The 20,649-nt window shown below is 45.1% G+C and overlaps 1 protein-coding gene across 1 annotated transcript in view; it reads left to right on the plus strand.

Annotated features, from left to right (window-relative positions):
• The first annotated feature begins 3,472 nt into the window (after positions 1-3,472).
• The window catches only part of LOC147030923 (CMP-N-acetylneuraminate-poly-alpha-2,8-sialyltransferase-like), a 108,935-nt gene continuing 91,758 nt past the window's right edge, over positions 3,473-20,649 (plus strand). The window contains exons 1-2 of the mRNA XM_085875487.1: positions 3,473-3,602; positions 3,985-4,212. Of these exons, the coding sequence (XP_085731613.1) occupies positions 4,052-4,212 (161 nt within the window). The 5' untranslated portion in view covers positions 3,473-3,602; positions 3,985-4,051. The remainder of the gene's footprint in view (positions 3,603-3,984; positions 4,213-20,649) is intronic.

A 20,649-nucleotide genomic window follows, 5' to 3' on the forward strand; every position in this document is an offset into this window, starting at 1 on the left:
TGTGAAACTGAAAAGAACGAAAGAATACAAAAGCGCCCCATTCCATAAAAACATAAGACCTGTGTTTTGTGTGAAAGCCCTGAAGTACCTCATTGATAAATCTCCATTATTGTATAAAGATATTCAGCTCAACGATGCTTGGTTCGAACGAATTAGACAGGATACATGTGAAATGGCAATGGAACTAACAGACCGCTCTACTAACGGGCAGGCGGATACTAACGTACGGTTGGCATCGCGAAAGAAGGCGGTTTCATCAGGCAATGATAATGAAGATCAGTCAAAAATGGGAAACAAAATGTCATGCGAGAATAGCAAAGAGCCTGACACAGAAACGGATGATGATGACTTCAGTGAGATCCACGAATCAGAAAAGCACGCTGGTAACGCGGATACCTTACTTGGAAATACTGACCACTCCGACAAAACACGAGTGCTCGCACCAGGCGAAGGTCAATGGCTGGCCATCTCGCATGTATCAAGATCCTCTGGCTGAATACAGGTCGTTCCCATCTATATACTGTGGACAAACACCAGGGGACAACTCAGAACTTCCAGTAAAAGTAACTTACAGTGAATTATGCAAATCGGAATGCAGGAATGTTGACCAACGTGTATCTAAGTCAGTACCCAATCTTTTATTCAAACTGAAAAAGAAACAGTTACAACAAATATCACAGAGAGTTAGCTGTTTCCTCTAAAATCTAAATATCTCTATCTCTCGAAAATTTCTAAAATCCTCATTTTTCATCCAATTGCATTGAAATTTGAAGAGGTTTGATATTTTGGCTCACTGAGTTCAACTAGCCAAGTATTTTTGAGGTCAACCTCGACCGAAAGGTCAACATAGGCCAAAGGTCAATAACTTAGCTGAGGTTTCTAAAATCCTCAATTTTCATCAGATTGACTTGAAATTTGAAGAGGATTTATATTTCAGGTCACTGATTCAACCAGTCAATTATTTTTTGGGTCAACATGGACCAAAAGGTCAACATAGTCCCAAGGTCAACAACTAAGGTGGTATTTCTAAAATCCTAAATTTTCATCCGATTGACTTGAAATTTGAAGAGGATTTATATTTCAGGTCAATGAATTCAACCAGCTAAGTATTTTTAAGGTTAACATGGACCAAAAGGTCAACAAAGGCCAAAGGTCAACAACTCAGTTGAGATTTCTACAAACCTCAATTTGAAGTGGATTTATATGCAGGTCACTGAATTTAACCAGCCAATAATTTTTGAGGTCCACATTGGCCAAAAGGTCAACATAGGCCGAATTTCTAAAATTGTCAATTTTCATCTGATTGACTTGAAATTTGAAGAGGATTTATATTTCAGGTCACTGATTCAACCAGCCAATTATTTTTAGGGTGAACATGGACCAAAAGGTCAACATAGTCCCAAGGTCAACAACTTAGGTGGTATTTCTAAAATCCTAAATTTTCATCTGATTGACTTAAACTTTGAAGAGGATTTATATTTCAGGTCACTGATTCAACCAGCCAATTATTTTTTAGGTCAACATGGACCAAAAAGTCGACATAGTCCCAAGGTCAACAACTAAGGTGGTATTTCAAAAATCCTCAATTTTCATCTGATTGACTTGAAATTTGAAGAGGATTTATATTTCAGGTCAATGAATTCAACCAGCTAATTATTTTTAAGGTTAGCATGGACCAAAAGGTCAACAAAGGCCAAAGGTCAACAACTCAGTTGAGATTTCTACAAACCTCAATTTGAAGTGGATTTATATGCAGGTCACTGAATTTAACCAGCCAATAATTTTTGAGGTCCACATTGGCCAAAAGGTCAACATAGGCCGAATTTCTAACATTGTCAATTTTCATCTGATTGACTTGATATTTGAAGAGGATTTATTTTTCAGGTCACTGAATTCAACCACCAATTATTTTTGAGGTCAACAGAGAACAAAAGCTCAACATAGGCCCACGGTCAGCAACTAAGGATGTATTTCTAAAATCCTCAATTTTCATCTCATTGACTTGAAATTTTAAGAGTATTTACATATCAGGTCACTGAATTCAAGCAGCCAATTATTTTCGAGGTCAAAATAGACCAAAAGGACATCGGCCGAATTTCTAAAATTGTCAGTTTTCATCCGATTGACTTGAATTTTGAAGAGGAGTTGCATATTTGATCATTGAATTCAACCACCAATTATTTTTTAGGTCAAATTTGTTTTATGGATTTTGCAAGTCTCGTACTCTGCACGACGTCTTCGTCTTGTTTGATAAATTGAATCTTGTTTTCATTTAATTTTTTACCGGTTTTTTTTTTCATTAAAAAGAGGTTTCGGCCATAAAATTCAGGTGGAGTTTGAACCTTCGACATCCCAGACTCAGAACAGACGCTTCAACCTCGACACCACCGATGTTAGTGAAACACGATGGGAAACTACCAAGGGATTAGTCACCCTGCCTGATTATTAGACTCACATTGATGAGTCACCCTGCCTGTGAAACACCAGGATGGTCGTTTATAGCTCGGTCAGGATTCGAACCCAGGCGAGACAACTGAGAGGCAAGTGTGCATACACCTCGTCTTTGGCTTTGTTGCCAGAGCCCTGTATTTCAGTGTGTGATTCACCTGTTCCTCTTTGTGCACGTCCACCGCCCCCCCTCACCCCCATACCCTTAAGTATGGCTTGTAAAGCCACGACCCTTTGTCACTGAACTCCGACCTTGACCTTTCTATAAAATAATTTTGAAAAAAAAAATTAAAACACGCGATGCTTGCTGGAATAATAAAAAAAATGGGGGGAATGGATTGAATTTAAGGAATTCCTTTCCGTAAAAGAGTCTCCTAAACAGCAATGGTTTCAGTTGAACAAGGAAGAAGCAGAGGGCAACGAACAAGATGATATTTTTGAAAAGTTAATCACAAATACAGGATCGATGTCGATCGCGAAACGAGACAAAGGGAATCCCCGAGTGGGCGGGCACAGTCCGCGACGCTTTGTCACAGCCAATCAGAGCGGTGGATTTCCCGTGAAGGGGGCGGATATCAAGCTGTCGCCCCTCCCCTCGCAGCGTGCCACGTCTCCGCCCATTCCGTGGAGCCAGTCGGTATCACGTGCCTAGTCTCCGCCCATTCCGTGGAGCCAGTCGGTATCACGTGCCGAGTCTCCGCCCATTCCGTGGAGCCAGTCGGTTTCACGTGCCGAGTCTCCGCCCATTCCGTGGAGCCAGTCGGTATCACGTGCCTAGTCTCCGCCCATTCCGTGGAGCCAGTCGGTATCACGTGCCTAGTCTCCGCCCATTCCGTGGAGCCAGTCGGTATCACGTGCCGAGTCTCCGCCCATTCCGTGGAGCCAGTCGGTATCACGTGCCGAGTCTCCGCCCATTCCGTGGAGCCAGTCGGTATCACGTGCCTAGTCTCCGCCCATTCCGTGGAGCCAGTCGGTATCACGTGCCTAGTCTCCGCCCATTCCGTGGAGCCAGTCGGTATCACGTGCCAACTCCGCACGTCGCGCAATTGGATTGTCTCGGACGCTCGGCGATGTGGGCAGTGCTTGTTGCTTCGTACTTTCTCCGCGGAAAGATTCATATCAGCAGTTGTTTCCTGCGGTCTTCGATTTGCGCGGTGAGGAGCAATGGAGCATGTAGCACGTCACTCGATGTATGAGGCCCTGCGTGAGGGGAGGCACCAGCAGTTGCACATGTGTGTGGAAACCCAGGAGGATGAGCAAGTAGCGATTGGGAGAGATTATGGGAAGGGTGCGTGAGAAAGTTTGGCGGGGGACGATTGGACGGCTTGAGTCGAAGGGACTACAAGGTAGCGTACCCTTAATATTGGACCTCGGGAGGGCGGGTCGACGCTCATCAGCAATCGAGGATCAAAGGAGGAGATGAAATCGTGAAACTCGTACCTGTTCGTAATATATCGATGAATTTCCGTTGATGTTTGTTGATTGGTCAATGAAGTTTTGTTTTTGTTCCCTCCCCTTTTCTCAACCCGCCAAAAGTGGTTCGGTTTCTGGAACTCGCGGGTCATCCTTGAGTTTGGTCCACAAGCCTCGCCCTTCCGTCCCAATGCGCTTTTGCTCGACTCTCCCGCTCGCTCTGTGCGCGCTCTCCGCGCTCTCCCTCCTCGTGAGCTTCTTCGTCCGCGCTCGGGGCCCTCGACGCGCTCCCGCTCCCGCACCCGCACCCGCACCTGCACCTGCAGCCCTCGAGGCACCGCCATCTCGCAGGTAAGAGGTTTCCCGTGCGACATCTCTCGCCGTGGTCATGAAACCAACCCGAACCGGTGTCGTCAAGATGCTACTTGGAGCCTCCGGGTGTTGGAAGTGCGCGATGTTTGTTCGTTTACTGAGCTCTCGACTCTCAACCTTCCATTTGTCCATGTTCTTTGAAGTCCAGGTGTGTGTTCCAATTACCAAGCGGCTTGCTATCGCTTGCCAAGCCAGCCGTTCCTTACACTGGGCTGCATTTGAATTTTTTTTTTTCAGAGGTCGAGGTTTTCTCTCCGGTTCTTATATGTTTTTTTCCTGCTGGATTCAGAAATGCATCTAATTTCGCTCAATCAGGTCGTTTTTTTTTATCTATCTCAATTTTATCTCAATGTTGACCTCAATGCTATCTCAATTTTGACCTCAATGCTATCTCAATTTTAAGGAAAAAAAAATAATCAATTTTTGTTTTTTTTAATTCAAAATCAGACTTACATTGACAGAAAATGTACAAACTATACATATAATGACACACAAGTACACTTAATGTGGAAGAAAGTGCCTTCTCAATTACTTTCATTTCAATTTCAGAAAAAAATGTCGATAAATCGTTGTTTCTGGCAACACCCAACTTCAGTGGCTCCAGCAGTCGCTGTTTTCCTTCGTCTTTTTAATGTTGAATTTCACATTAACGGTACTTGTGTGTCATTATTATATGTATAGTTTGTACATTTTCTGTCAATGCAAGTCTGATTTTGAATTAAAAAAAAAAACAAAAATTTTGTTTATTTTTTTCCTAATTGACCTGATTTGACTTGACTTGAAAAACTTGACCTGATTGAGTGAAATGAGATACATTTCTAAATTCAGCATGCAAAAAACATATAAGGACCATTGAGAAAACCTAGACCTCTGAAATGACGCAGACCAGTGATTATCAACCGCTTCGCTGGAGGGCTTAAGCCGCTTGGCGAGCGCTCTACAAGCTGCTTAATAATGGAACACCCCCCCCCCCCCAGATCACTCTGCTTGTGCCAATTATATGTGGGAATCAAACAGACCCCCTTAATCTCAAGTCCAGACCCTTTTTGAGTAATTTTCTGGCAATTTTTTTTTATTGTACTTTATGACTATTTCAGTTTATTTCAAACAAACGAAACGAATGAAGCTCATTCTTATTTTTATCAAAAAAAATTTTCTCCATCGGTCGCCCACTGAGAAATACGTAGTTTTACTTGATTTTACGAATGCTGTCTTAACTGTCACAGAGACACGCGTTCACGGACTTTGGGTCTTCTGCATGCCTGGTGTTTGCTTAATGGTTCGGGTGGTGGGCTTGGGATTCTCGGATCCCGAGTTCAAATCCCACTTGGCTGTTGAATTAATACCAGGTGGGGTTGATTCTGCCTGTCATCCTTCCGAGGTCGGCAAAAATGAGTGCCAGCTTGCTGGTATACTGTGTCAGAGTGGCGACCCATCCAGGATTGTGCCCAATTGCCAAGGAGTCTGTTTCACCAGCTCCAACGCTCTGTAGAGAGTATGGTCCCAATGGATGGATGGATGGGTCTTCTGCCATCTCTCACGTGGTATGGTGTGACACTCCCTGCCTGTTCACCCCAGCCCGACCAAATGTGCACCTTTTTCCAAATAATCCCCTTCTTGAAAACCTACCAAATATCAGGACCTCCATACTTACCTCTTTCCATTCCTGTGTCCCTCCTCCACCCTGTTTGGTTTTTCTCCCGTCCAATCCTGGCGGTTTCCTTTTTACACGTTTGATCATCAATGGATACGATATCCGACTGTTACGTCTCCTCGTTTCCAACTTCCGATCTCTCATCTCCACGTTAACTTTGTCGCTTTAGCATGCCTTCTTTATTCACTCTTTGCAATATTTGGTTGAGGTGTGTGGTGTGTGGTGTGTGGTGTGTGGTGTGTGGTGTGTGGTGTGTGGTGTGTGTGTGGTGTGTGGTGTGTGGTGTGTGGTGTGTGGTGTGTGGTGTGTGTGTACTGAGTTTCCTCACAAGGAACTTCATCACAGTAGGAGGCCTTTCAATCCGTCAAACCTGCGCAATGGGTATCAACATATGGTTGTTTGTCTGTGCTCGATCCTTTTATAATGCTGAGTGTAACGCAAGGAAGCAGGATGTACCATTTTTCAAGTCTTCGGTATGGCTCGACCAGTGATTGTACTACCGACCTCCCAGATTCAGAGTGGATGCTCAAACAGTCTAACCATTATTCCACCAAATCTGATATATGTGCATGGCTCACAAAGTGGGTATGCTGTGGTATGTTTGTGGGAAATTCCACATAAAACTATTACGAGGTACTTAGACAAACCATCAATGGTCATAAATGAAAGTGGACATCTTGGGGAACCTGTAGAAACCGGCAATATCATACTCTCCATTTCCCTGTTTTATTAAAGATGGGTTAAAGCAACAGAATATTGGTATTGTAACCTTAGAAATGTAACAGTTTGATTGGTAAAATTTTTATTTTAATGTACGTTTCTTATGTGACAGTTATTTTGAGTGTGGTGACTCAGAATGTGAACTTTGGTGTCTCTTTTATGTTTTGATGATGGTCTGTCTCCCTATTCGGGTTTTCTGGCATCTACCCTATCTGATGAAATAATAAATTCGTACATAACGCTTCGTGTCCACTGCATCGAGAAAAATACGGAGTCCAGTGTTCATAATGTTTCTTTTGATTTTTATTCCAAATCTCCCTTAATTTCTTGGAAATATGACAGAGTCTAACGGCAGAAAAATATTGATCAAAATTGTGATCAGAAAAATAAAATTCGGACCGCAAGTAATCCCGTCTTGATTTTCGTGTCAGTCCCGTTATGTACGAATCATCATCTCTCGTCGGACGCAAATAACGCTAGCATTAGAAAATCTTGCCATCTTGCAAACTTCCCCGATTGATGGATATCATAGGCACTTGCAAGCGTGTCAGCACATTTCCATTCGCTGTCGAGCACAGCGTTTGTCTTCGTGTCCGTGTCTTTGCGAGAGCCGTAACGTACGAATCTAGCGTGAGGACGCCGAGCCGAATGAGGTGACTCGCATTTATCTGATAATTCTTCATTTTAACCAACGCTAGAATTTTTTTGGTGCTTCGTGAGGATCCGAGAGGTAAGAATTATGTTTTTCTTTTCATGTTTAAAGTGATTATTTTCAAAAGTTCGAAAGAAATAGATTCGATTTTAACGTTATTTTTCGCTTACAAGTGTGGCTTTCTTTGCTACTGAACTCGTCTGTGTTTTCTTCGCAATTTATAACCCCGGACTCTCTCAAAATGTGTTGTTTTTTTCTTTTTCCTCTCACATATTGAGCCTGTTTAAAAAGGCAGAGTAAAAATTATCTTTCTAATCCCAAGATAAAATATTTACGTTGTTTTTTTCATCTGATTCCGTACATAACGCTGACTCCAAGCTCGAAATTCGAACGTGTATTTACAGTGTTTTATATATTCAGTGGTAACTTTAAAACCGGACGTGCTGCAGGTCTAAAAATTTTGATTTAGCAATTTGAATACATGCAGATTAACATAATGGGTTGCATTTAATGTTTCCCTCAACTTTGTTTTTGCCCTTTGTGTAACAGTATGTGTACCCACTTTGTGAGCCATGCCCATGTATGTATTGACCACTAATTGATTGGTCCCAATACAATTATTGCTACCATTATATTGTGGAGTTCTGTCAGGGAAAGTTATTGGCCCAAGTCTTTCACAAACCGGCTGGCCATGCCCAACGTTGGACTTGAGCTGATTTCTCGCTTGCTCTTTGCAAAAGACACCGGGGATCTTTGACGACCAGGAAATTTTACATCCACCAACTTGTGCTCGGAGACACGACCAACAGCTTAATTTATTTTCACCGGATGGTGCACTTTGTGATGCAACACTGCTAGCTGTGAATAACTAATCTGACAGTTTAGAGTTGGGTAAGAGTCGACCTCAGAGTAGACGCGTCAAAGGTAACTGGACTACCTCTGCAACATCCTATCAGCCAGTCAAATGAAGGATTACCGCCGAAAGCATCAGCTTCTCCTTTCTTCCCACGTGGTGAGCATACCTCGATCAACGTTGTGCTGATCTTTATCCATTGTTCTACCTGCCCACCAAACACAGATTGATACTAACCAACACCAGCAAGACTGATTCTTCATTCCATGTATGCATGCATATATTCAGACTGGAGGATAAAATACACTCCAAGATGATGAAGGCTAGTGAACCATAAAGGCATCTTTGGATCAATTCCTTTCTCAAGGAGAGAACTAGCATTGTCAAAAAAATGGCTTCTAAAGCCTATTTGGCCTGGCCAATACAACCAAGGTGGTGCCGTTGCTGTCACTGCTTTGAGCAGCTGGTGGTTCTGTCTTTCACAGGCTGAAGCAAAAGCAGAAATTCAAATTTATCTGTAACATCTTTTGTGGTTGCAATTCAAAGTCCTCTTCATAAACTATAGAAAGGATCCAATTGTACACATGCACTTTCGCCCAAAGGCCAAAGCTCACAGTCACACAAAATTCACATACTTAGCCACTGTGGTCACTTAGCCACTTTGTCAAAAGGAATAAGCCACTGTGGCTAATCCAGGTTTAGAATGATTAGCCACAGGAGAAAGGAAAAAAGCCACATATTTTATTCAAAAGTTTTTTTTTTTTTAGCAATATGAAATAATAAGTTAATTTTAAGGCGGATGTGTGAGTTTGATGGGTGAGGTTGGTTGGATTGTTCAGATTGGTTGGATGAGTGAGTTTGACATGTGAGATTGGTTGAATGAACGACCATCAGGGGAGGTGGTGATTGTGAGGGATAGTGGTGGGGTTGATGGTGTGTGTGTGTGGGGGGGGGGGGTATGGTCATTGTGCCTTTAGTGGGGGATGGGGGTGGTTGTGGACCAGGATTGGACCAACCTCATGCCAGTCAAACTCACTCATCCAACCAATCTCACCCAACAACTTCACTCATCCAACCAATCTCACACATCAAACTCACTCATTCATACAACCAATCTCACCGATCAACTTCACGCAAACAACCAAAGTCACCCATCAAACTCACTCATCCAAACAAACTCGTCCTACTACAGGTACGACTACTGATTGTGTCAAAACTCGCCTGGCAACCACTGACCAAACGAAGCATGTCGTGCCGAGTAGCGCCGAATCATTCCGGGAAGAAAATAAATTTTTTTTCAAAAATATTAAAATAACATTTTGAGACGAGAATGATGCGTAATTTCGGTCGATTTTTATTGTTATTATTATTATTTTTTTTTTTTAACTAGAAACTCGTTTAAAACTACTAAAGTTAGTATATATAAGCTTGTACGAAATCACACGTGATTCCCGTAATCAAAACATACAAAATGGCGGCCGTCTCAACGAAGGTTGAATTCTGTGCTAAAATCACCTAAAATTCATCTAAAACTGGTAAAAAACCACTTAAACATGGATTAGCCATAGTGGCTAATGGGTGGTTTAAAATATTAGCCACAGGTAAGGGGATTCACCCTGTGGCGATGTGGCGAGCGACAGCGCACACCCAGCATACATATATATATATATATATATATATATATATATATATATATATATATATATATATATATATATATATACACAAACACACAGTATGTTGTGGGGTATCCTCGGTTCTCCCCAAACTCGTCGGGTCGGGAATCGAGGCCGTCGCACACTAATAACTTGGTGTCGCAGGGGGTCACTAATCAACCGCAAATGCCAATAACTTGGCCACGTGACCCAGGGTCCTCTGTCTGACAACCGTTTACCAAGGAACTTGTGATCTCCTCACTGGGGAATCACGCCCTTGGCGAGTGTGCTACTTTTATCTTAATTGCATCTTGATTAAGCAGCCGAGCTTACCGTGAGCACAACGCCAGACTGAGGGTAGAGCCAATTAGTTGGAGAATTATAACCTCCCGGCTAATCTACATATGGACATTGCTGGACCAATGGAAGAAAGGACAACCTCGGGCAGATTGTAAATAAACCAAGAATAATTTATTTCCAATGAGGGGTACGTAAAGGCCCAGTCACACCTTGACGTTTTAGCCAGCAATGGCAACGTATCAAAATGTATGTAAAACGCTGGCTTGCACTGAACTTTTGATGTTTTTTTTTAAAGATTCTGACGTACACAGCTTTATAGTCACGAGGGCAGGTGGGGCCAATGAGCCACATGTCAGATCTTCCGAGGCAGCCTGGAACCAGCTTTTCGGTCACCTCATATCGACAAGATTGCCCCATGCCAGTCATTAGAGGATTCCCCCGCAACCTCGCCCATTTTGCTGCCCGCCCGCATATTCACTCACTGGGCCTTCCGGCTGTCGGCAGGGGCAGAGCTCCGCATTTAACATGATCAATTGCTCCTTCAACCCCCATGCTCCTGGGACGAACCCCAAACGTCCAACAATATCCATGGCACAAAGCCAGGGAATGGGTCAATCATTGCAAGGAGGCTGGGTCATATCCTGGTCCGTTTACTGGTTGTGTTTAGGTGGAGGGAAATCAGCAGGGATGAGGAAAATGAAATACATTACAGGGGTAGACTGCAATAAATTACATTTTTGGGTAGACGTCCATACAGATGAACAGACAAACAAGGTCTTTGTTCATTGATCGGTTGGCTGTGCTGTGTAGGTGAATGATGTATTGTCCAAACCGCATCAATTTCATGTCAAATGTTCATATATATACTGAATATATTAAACCCTCAAATATCAGGAGGAGAGATGGGGCCATACTCTGTGCAGAGTGTTGGTGCTGCTTAACCAGTCCCATTGGCTATTGGGCACAATCCTGGATGGGTCGCCACTCCGACACAGGATACCAGCATGCTGGCACTCATTTTGCTGACCTCGGAAGGATCACAGGCCGAGTTAACCCCACCTGGTATTAATTCAACAGCTGAGCGGGATTTGAACTCTGGACCCTTGGATCCAAGGCCGCCACCCTCACCATGAAGCCAACACCAGGCATATCAGGGGCAACCAATTGTGTTTTGATTCTGTTATCATGGGATTTCATTTTGACCAATCAAGGTTTTTGAGCTGAGATGAGTCATCGTTTGCATACCGTACGTAAACAATGATCTTCCATTACGAGCCTTGTGATGTTTCTCCCAAGCCATTTTTAATAAGCCCAAATGTAAAGTGATGGACAAAGTCAGTTGCACCAAAAGACAGAGAATCGTTGTGATGATTGGCGAAAAGATCGAGTTGTTAGATCGGTTGGCTCGAGGAGAAAATGCGGTATCTGTACAGTTTGCCATTACGGGGTCAAAGATTGCAGGTAAAACCTTCCCCATTGTATTCTTCCTCATTCGTAAACCTTCATTATCCTTCAAACCTAATTCCCAAGCGTTCATTTTCAAACTCTTGCGTATTTGAACCTTATTGCCAAAACACTTAATTTCGGACTCCCGGATTCGAACCCCCGTTATCAAACACATTCTCATGCACAGCTCATGAAACAAATTGAGGCGAAGGGATTTATAACAGAGCAGGTTTTTAACACTGATGAGACGGAAGATGATGTCATCTCCTACCTTGGTCCCCAAGCAGGGAAGATCATGGTTAAAGGTAAGGTGATTTAAGGATTCTGTTACCCTTCTCCATTGTGAGTGGTGGAAATGCGGCAGGTGACTTTGTCGTAAAGCTAATGCTGCTTTTCTGTTCACTGAATCGCCTTCCCCACTCACTCCTTCTCCCACTCACCCTTTCTCCGCTCACGCTTGCCCCACTCCATTCCACCCTCCCCCCTCCAACAGCAACATCCAGAGATAAGTCTCGTGGTTTCTATTGACAACAGAGTACAGTGTGAGTATGTAATATGTCTACCATCATCAACCTTGCCATTTTGAAATAAATTTAATAGGGAAAACTTGCGTTTTTGTTTATTTACATGTTTATTTTATTGTATTTACATGTTTATTTCAATGCTGGCACAAGATATTTTATATATATATATATATATATATATATATATATATATATATATATATATGTATATATTGCGGTGACAGATACCGAGACACCAGCTTGTCACTCAAGGGGATTAATCCCCGGTTGTCCTCGGTAGAGCCGGACCTGGGGCCACCGCTCACAATTAACGTTGTGGTATGGTGGGTTTTTTAAAACCACGAACGCCACCCAGTTAACCACGAGTTCCAGTGTCCACCGTCTAATTATTCCGTTTAACTAGAGGTCACGTGGTTACCTAAGCAGGGAGCGCGCCCTCGGCAAAGCACCAATATTATCTGATTAGATTTTAATTACGACGGCTGAGCGTTTTAACGCCGGTGCGTGCCGACAATTTTTTTGGTCAAATCTGTGGTAATTACCTCCCAGTCTATCTCGGTTCGGACAATGCAAGACCAATGGAAGGAAAGGACAAACACGGACAGGTTGGAAATCGGCAAATAATTCATTAAAAATTAAATAAATAAATAAAAAAGACTTTTTATTTTCTGAGGTAAATGAAGAATTTCAAAGCAAAATCGATCAAAATGTCAGGAAAGAGACAAAGAGCAGATGCTTATCGGGGGCCGACTTACAGATAAACACAGACAAGGGTACCCAGCAGATCATTCAGGGGGAGGGGAGGGGGAGAATCATTTTGCTCACCAGAAAGTCGTCCGTGAAGTGAAAACATCCTGAAAATGTGTGCGTGCGTGTCACGTCCGTTGCCAGCACCCAGCTTTGACGTGCACCCTCTGACGTGACGTGCACGCGGGGCAGCCTTGAATGTCAGTCGACGTTTAGAGGGCACCGAGATCGTCCGTTGCGGGTTTAGACCTTGGTGTTGTTAGTGATCAACCTGAGCCTCACTTGTTGGCGGCACTGCTCACACCCACATGCGCACCACACGCTCGCTTGCCGAAGCACTGGAAGGGCGAATTGTCTCTTCGGCGCTGGTTAGACACCCGCTTCTTGGTCGCTTCTCTCGCCCTTTGCTTTTTCCTCTCTGGACTTTTTTTCCTCAGACTTTTTCTCCTCAGAGAACGTCCCTCTTTCGCTTGTTTTTTTATATCTCAGAACGTCTCTCCTCACATAACGTACCTCATGCTTTCTCTCGCTTGTTTTTTTATATCTCAGAATGTCTTCCTCGCAGAACGTACCTCACGCTTTCTCTTGCTCGTTTTTTTATATCTCAAAATGTCTCTCCTCACAGAACGTACCTCGTGCTTTCGCTCGTTTTTTATATCTCAGAACATCTCTCCTCACATAACGCAGCTCCTCACAGAACGTACCTCGTGCTTTCTCTCGCTCGTTTTTTATATCTCAGAACATCTCTCCTCGCATAACGCAGCTCCTCACAGAACGTACCTCATGCTTTCTCTTGCTCGTTTTTTTATATCTCAAAACATCTCTCCTCACAGAACGTACCTCACACTTTCTCTCGCTCGTTTTTTTATATCTCAGAAAATCTCTCCTCACAGAACGTACCTCACGCTTTCTCTCACTCGTTTTTTTTTATATCTCCGAACGTCTCTCCTCACAGAACATCTCTCCTCACAGAACGTACCTCACGCTTTCTATCGCTCCTTTTTTTATATCTCAGAACGTCTCTCCTCGCAGAATGTCTCTCCTCACAGAACGTACCTCATGCTTTCTCTCGCTCGTTTTTTTTTATATCTCAGAACGTCTCTCCTCACAGAACGTACCTCACGCTTTCTCTCACTCGTTTTTTTATATCTCAGAAAATCTCTCCTCACAGAACGTACCTCACGCTTTCTCTCGCTCGTTTTTTAATATCTCAGAACATCTCTCCTCACATAACGTACCTCACGCTTTCTCTCGCTCGTTTTTTTAAATATCTCATAATGTCTCTCCTCGCAGAACGTCTCTCCTCACATAACGTACCTCACGCTTTCTCTCACTCGTTTTTTTATATCTCAGAACATCTCTCCTCACATAACGTACCTCACGCTTTCTCTCGCTCGTTTTTTTAAATATCTCGTAATGTCTTTCCTCACAGAACGTACCTCACGCTTTCTCTCGCTCATTTTTTCTATCTCAGAACGTCTCTCCTCACATAACGTACCTCACGCTTTCTCTCCCTCCTTTTTATATATTTCAGAACGTCTCTTCGCAGAACGTACCTCACACTTTCTCTCGCTCGTTTTTTTATATCTCAGAATGTCTCTCCTCACAGAACGTCTCTCCTCACAGAACGTACCTCACGCTTTCTCTCTCTCGTTTTTTTTAATATCTCAGAATGTCTTTCCTCACAGAACGTACCTCACGCTTTCTCTCACTCGTTTTTATATATCTCAGAACGTCTCCTCGCAGAACGTACCTCACGCTTTCTCTCATTCGTTTTTTTATATCTCAGAATGTCTCTCCTCACAGAACGTACCTCATGCTTTCTCTCGTTCGTTTTATATCTCCGGGCCATCTCCACGGCCGCCCCAAGCTCACTCTGCCCCACTGGGGCACGGTTACCATGACTACCTGTGCACTCTCAAAAGAGGTGGGCGTCGAAGCTCGCGAAAGAATGCTGCTGAGGAAAAATGAGGGCGGGCTTCAGAGCTTGTGAAAGAAATGTTGCTGAGGAAAAATGAGCGCGGGCTTCAGAGCTCGTGTAAGAAATGTGTGTGAACGTGTCTGTCGCAAAGAAAAAAGCTTCCCATAAGAGAGGGGATCTATCCTTAAAGCCTGTATCTCACTGGGCTACAACAGCTCACGACAAAATGCGAACGGGATTCTCCAAAATGTCTCAACGTTCGCAGTGGTTCTCAATTTCCTCGCGTGAGTCGCAGGACGTCGCTCTGGTGTCGCTTGAATTTTGAACATGTTCAAAAAATTCATGCGACAAATCTTCTCTCAAAATAGTCGCAGAGTCGTCGCAGTTGTCTCGAACCCTTCTCAATTTAGGTTCCGTGACTCAGAAGGTGCGACAAATGTGAGACAACTTTGTGAGGGATTGGCGACCTATGAAACTAAATTGTGACTGATTGGAGAAAAAAAATGATAATCTGTCCTGGGACTCCTGAGAGTTTCGTAATTATATCGCAATTTGTTCTCAATGATGTGAGATATTCGTGAGACATGCGCAAAAATAAATTCAGTGTGATTCCAAGTGAAAATTATCGCTATTTTATCACAATTTTGTGTCTCCAACCAGTCGCGAGCTGTCGCAGCCCAGTGAGATACAGGCTTTACCCTTCTCAACGCATCACATTTAAAATCCCATGAGACATGAGGATGGGGCTAATCTGAACATGCATTTCGGGAAATAACTGTCTGAGGACCTGGATGTGTGTATGCATTCATCAGACCGGATTTCTGAAATCCGTAACAATATATATATATATATATATATATATATATATATATATATATATATATATATATATATATATATATATATATATATATTTCTTCTTCTTCTTTCGGCTGCTCCCGTTAGGGATCGCCACAGCGGATCATCCGTATGATCCGCACAGTGATTTGGCACATGTTTTACGCCGGATGCTCTTCCTGACGCAACCCTGGTCGCCTCTTACGACACAGGGATATGGTACACCTGTTTTAACCGGGGTATACAACGGCCCAGTATACTGGTACTCATTTCGCCGACCTCGGAAGGACGACAGGCTGAGTCAACCCCCTGGTGTATTAATTCAGTGGCCCAACGGGGCTTGAACTCAGGACCTTTTGGATCCCAAGCCGCTGCCCTAACCACTGCGCCAACACCAGGTTTCCATATATATATATATATATATATATATATATATATATGTATATGTATATGTATATATATATATATATATATATATATATATGTATATGTATATGTATATATATATGTATATATATATATATATGTATATATATATATATATCTATATATATATATATATATATATATATATAATTGTCCATGTTTATTTGAAAAGTAATGTGTTTATAGTTTATATATGGCTACCGTCAATCTTCCTCGATATCTTCTTGAAGCCCAGGAACCGACCCCCCGCTTTCCCATTGGTCCTTCGTTTCCACGATCGTGGTTTCAACTATTGCGGAATTTTTGAGGAGTCTTACCCCCACAATATTGTTGTGGAGCCGGGCGTCAGTTGCGAGCATGACCGCTAGGTGGAGCAGTTGGGTCGACTCTACCGAACACCCGGAATCGAGATTGTACCTTTCGGAGTTTTCCGAAAGGTACGGGTCCCTTACAAGACTGTGAATCGTCAATAAATCAACCACGTGGGACAGGGTTATTTGCCAAACTTCAAAATACCTGGAGGCCCACGTGGCGAACTACAGAGTATTCACACCCCCGACAGAACTCGAACGGGACGAGTCGTTTCCGTGCTCGACCCGTGCGTAACCCGAGCGGATGGTTACCGAGGTCCCGTCGGTCCAAATGCACACCACTACGGCAACAACGGCCTTTTTAATTCCCCAACACGCACCGTGCTAAACCAATAAAAGAAACACAAAAACGAGCTGATACATTTAACAGGGGATTTATTTATAATGGGGGGGGACGTGAACACACAAAGAGCAGAGTTAAACTGACGATAAAGAATGCAAATAATGTACAGCAAAAGCACTTCAACAATTCCTATTACAGACAGGGCCCCAGACACACACAAGCGCACACACACAAATACCCCAAAATAAAATGGACCTTCCCGACTTGTGCAGCACTTGTCGATCCGGCCTGGTGGGACTTGAACCCGCAAGCTCGATGCCACTGCAAACACCGGGTACGGATGGCAGCGTCTGGCTCCCGCACGCTCCTCCTACACGTGACAAGCCCAAAGCCAGCAATGAGACGAGAGCAGACGCCGGCGACCGGACGAGACCAAAAGACCAGAAGCAGCGACACGAGTCCAGAAGGCCAGCAGCGACGACACGAGTTCAGCAGCTCCCGACACCGCGCCGTCCCATCTATCTCTTGTCTGGAGGGAGGGCCTCTTTCTCTCACCACTCACCTCCTCATTGGACGGTTCCGTCTCGCAATTTGCTCGTCGCCCCCGTGAATGGCCGAAAGGGGCGCTAAGTCCGCTGATTGGACCGGGGGGGGGGGCGTGACGGCCGTCGCTGCGGACCGCCCTTCAAACAAGGAGAGGAATATTATCCTGCGTGGGCCATGCTCATTGGACGATCGCCGGGGAACTCGCTCGCATCTCCCTGATTGGGCGAGAGCGACGTCAGGTCCTCGTGAACTCCGCCCACGTACGTGCTGACACGCACGTAGGCAATGGCGTCGGTGTGAGGAAGCAAGCGAGGTGAAGGCGTGTTGTTGTAGTTGTAAGGGGTGTAAAAATGTGAAAGAAAACTCTGACGATCAAAATTACTCCTCAGCGCATGAACATTTAATTACCCATTAAATAAGGGACAGGACCCTAACTAGAAACACACACTTACCGATGTAACTGAGCTATCGGGGGATGGCTGTCTGTCTGTGTGCACAAGGCTTCCAAATTCGTAACAATATTGGAGGGTTTCCTGTAAAAAAAAAAAATATATAGATTGTTGTGGACTCGGCGTCGCAGGGGAACCACGAGGGAGGGCTGCTCAGGCTCCTCTCCGGACTCACTGGGAATCGCAAGCCGTCGAACATGAATAACTTTGTGCTGCAACGGGTCACTAATCAACCGCGAATGCCAATAATTTGACTTCTGACTTAAGGTCCTCTGTCTAACAACTGTTAAGCTAAGGACACATGACCCCCTTCTCAGGGAATTGTGCCCTCAGTACGTACTTGCGTTATTTGGATAACAGACCGGATCAGGTGCAGCCAAGTGGAGCTGTCAAGTACGTACCGGCTATGCAACAGATTCTTGGGGAATAATGTCCTGGCTACGCTAGTCTGCAGACCATGCTGGATCAATGGAGGAAAAGACAAAAAACGAGCTGGGAACATTTCAAACAACACATTTATTTAAGCCAGGTGTGAGGAAAGTTATGTCGCAGGGTAAGTGGATTTATTGCAAATGTACAGCAGGGAAAACAAGGAATTTGTGGGGTGTGGCAAAAGGCAAACAATATTACAAAAGAAGATAGTGCAGTTATCCTGAAAGTTCTTATATAATCTTAACTTGTGATATGGCAGGTGCCAACACACACACACACACACACACACACACACACACACACACACACACACACACACACACACACACACACACACACACACACACACACACACACACACACACACACACACACACACACACACACACACACACACACACACAGAAAATTTGAGATAGAAACAGTTGAGGATTAACATCTCGATATCTGCCACGGCCGGCAGACCTGCTCAGCCCAGAACGCTGAGTAAAGGGGAGGAGGGAGAAATGCGGAGGATGTCTGGAGTGCGTGCTTGAGAAGTGCTAATGTAATGCGACATGGGGTGTGGCGCAGTGTAAAAGGAAGAATGTGAGATGCATGTCAGTTCGGTTTGCTCTTCAGTTCGCTCTTGGGTTTTGCTCTGAAAAGAACAGTTGGTCGGGCTTGGCCATATTGATTGCTCTTTTGTGTCCACGTTAGACGAGAGATAGATGGTATAAAAAAGATGCATGAGAGAAAAGATCCGATCGTAGATCATGTCAGAGCTTGTATGTGTAAGTGTCGTTGTAACCTAATGAGTGACGTTGAAATGGAGCAGTCCTAGCTCACAGCAGCAATGCATGACCCCACGCCTGGTCACGCTGACTCATGCTTGTCCTTGTGCCGCCTGTCTCCATGATGAGGTCCGATGTCTGGCGGTAATTGCTCCTGCGATGCTCTTGACGATCTGCTCCCGGCGATAGCCTGCTGTCATTATCGTCTGCAGATTGAGCTGCATACTCTCTTTTTATAAGCTCCAGACCAGGGGAGGAGCCAACCATCGAATCAAAAAGGAGCTCGAACGAAATTGAGCTCCCGTATTGGTCCATAGCAGTCATAGCCATGCCCCGCCAGGCCCCGGAGGTGAAAAATGGGTCAGTTGCCAGCCAACAGGGGCACGGACAACAACTCCTGACCTTGCCATGGGGCCGTGGTTTTTGAAGGCGCTCTCTGGACCTGAACGCGTGCTGGCCCTCAATCAAACATAGGATTTTAGGCAAATCCCTGTGCTACCCGTAGGTTCTGAAACGAGGTCCAGCACACTTTCGCACTTCGAGATATGCCCCAGAATAACCCAACCAACATCTCCATGTCTTCCAACGCTGTGGTAAGTGTTCGATGAGTGTGTCATTTAAAGCGGTTGTAGAGTAGCAAGAGCACGTTGTGGCGTTTGCAGTGAAGTTGCAGTACATTGTGGGGAAGTGGGGGAAGTTCCTTGCAACAAGATTGTGAATAATGGTCGTGTTTGTAATGGAAATTGTAAGCGTGGGTTGTTGCGGGTATCTTTAGTAATGGTATGAAGTGGTTGTGGTGAGCATGGAAAAGTTTCATGAGTGAAATGGCGGTTGAGATTTGGCACGCAGTTTTGAATGGAAAATCAGTGCTCAAATGCATATGCAGCACTTGCTGTGCAGCTCACTTGGATTCTATTGGCTGGCGTGCATACGTGCTTGCTTGCGTGTTTCATGTGAGAGAAAGGGGTGTACCAAAGGAGTGGAAGAACTCCAAGGGTTTTAGATTAAAGAGGTCGAAGAAGCTTAACTGGAGGAGTCTCATCAACCATTTAATTGGAGTGCTTGCATGATTGCTTCAGCCACTTGCAGAGCGCCCATTGTTGACAGTTGAACCTCATTCTGAGGGAATCTTTCACACTCTGCAGACACTTTTGCCACGCTCCGTCACCCCGAGCGAGCGGTCCGCGCTCCGTCACCCCGAGCGAGCGGTCCGCGCTCCGTCACCCCGAGCGAGCGGTCCGCGCTCCGTCACCCCGAGCGAGCGGTCCGCGCTCCGTCACCCCGAGCGAGCGGTCCGCGCTCCGTCACCCCGAGCGAGCGGTCCGCGCTCCGTCACCCGAGCGAGCGGTCCGCGCTCCGTCACCCCGAGCGAGCGGTCCGCGCTCCGTCACCCCGAGCGAGCGGTCCGCGCTCCGTCACCCCGAGCGAGCGGTCCGCGCTCCGTCACCCCGAGCGAGCGGTCCGCGCTCCGTCACCCCGAGCGAGCGGTCCGCGCTCCGTCACCCCGAGCGAGCGGTCCGCGCTCCGTCACCCCGAGCGAGCGGTCCGCGCTCCGTCACCCCGAGCGAGCGGTCCGCGCTCCGTCACCCCGAGCGAGCGGTCCGCGCTCCGTCACCCCGAGCGAGCGGTCCGCGCTCCGTCACCCCGAGCGAGCGGTCCGCGCTCCGTCACCCCGAGCGAGCGGTCCGCGCTCCATCACCCCGAGCGAGCGGTTCGTGCAGTAACACCCAATTTCTGAGCCGTTTGCAGAATCATGTGTTTTCTAAATTACTGAGCCAATTTTTTTGCACCTATCCACATGCCGCTGTTTATAACAAATATTGTTTG

This window comes from Eptatretus burgeri, chromosome 3 (genome assembly GCF_056783735.1).
Source record: "Eptatretus burgeri isolate ZD-2024b chromosome 3, Ebu_testis_v1, whole genome shotgun sequence".
NCBI classification, from domain to species: Eukaryota; Metazoa; Chordata; class Myxini; order Myxiniformes; family Myxinidae; genus Eptatretus; species Eptatretus burgeri.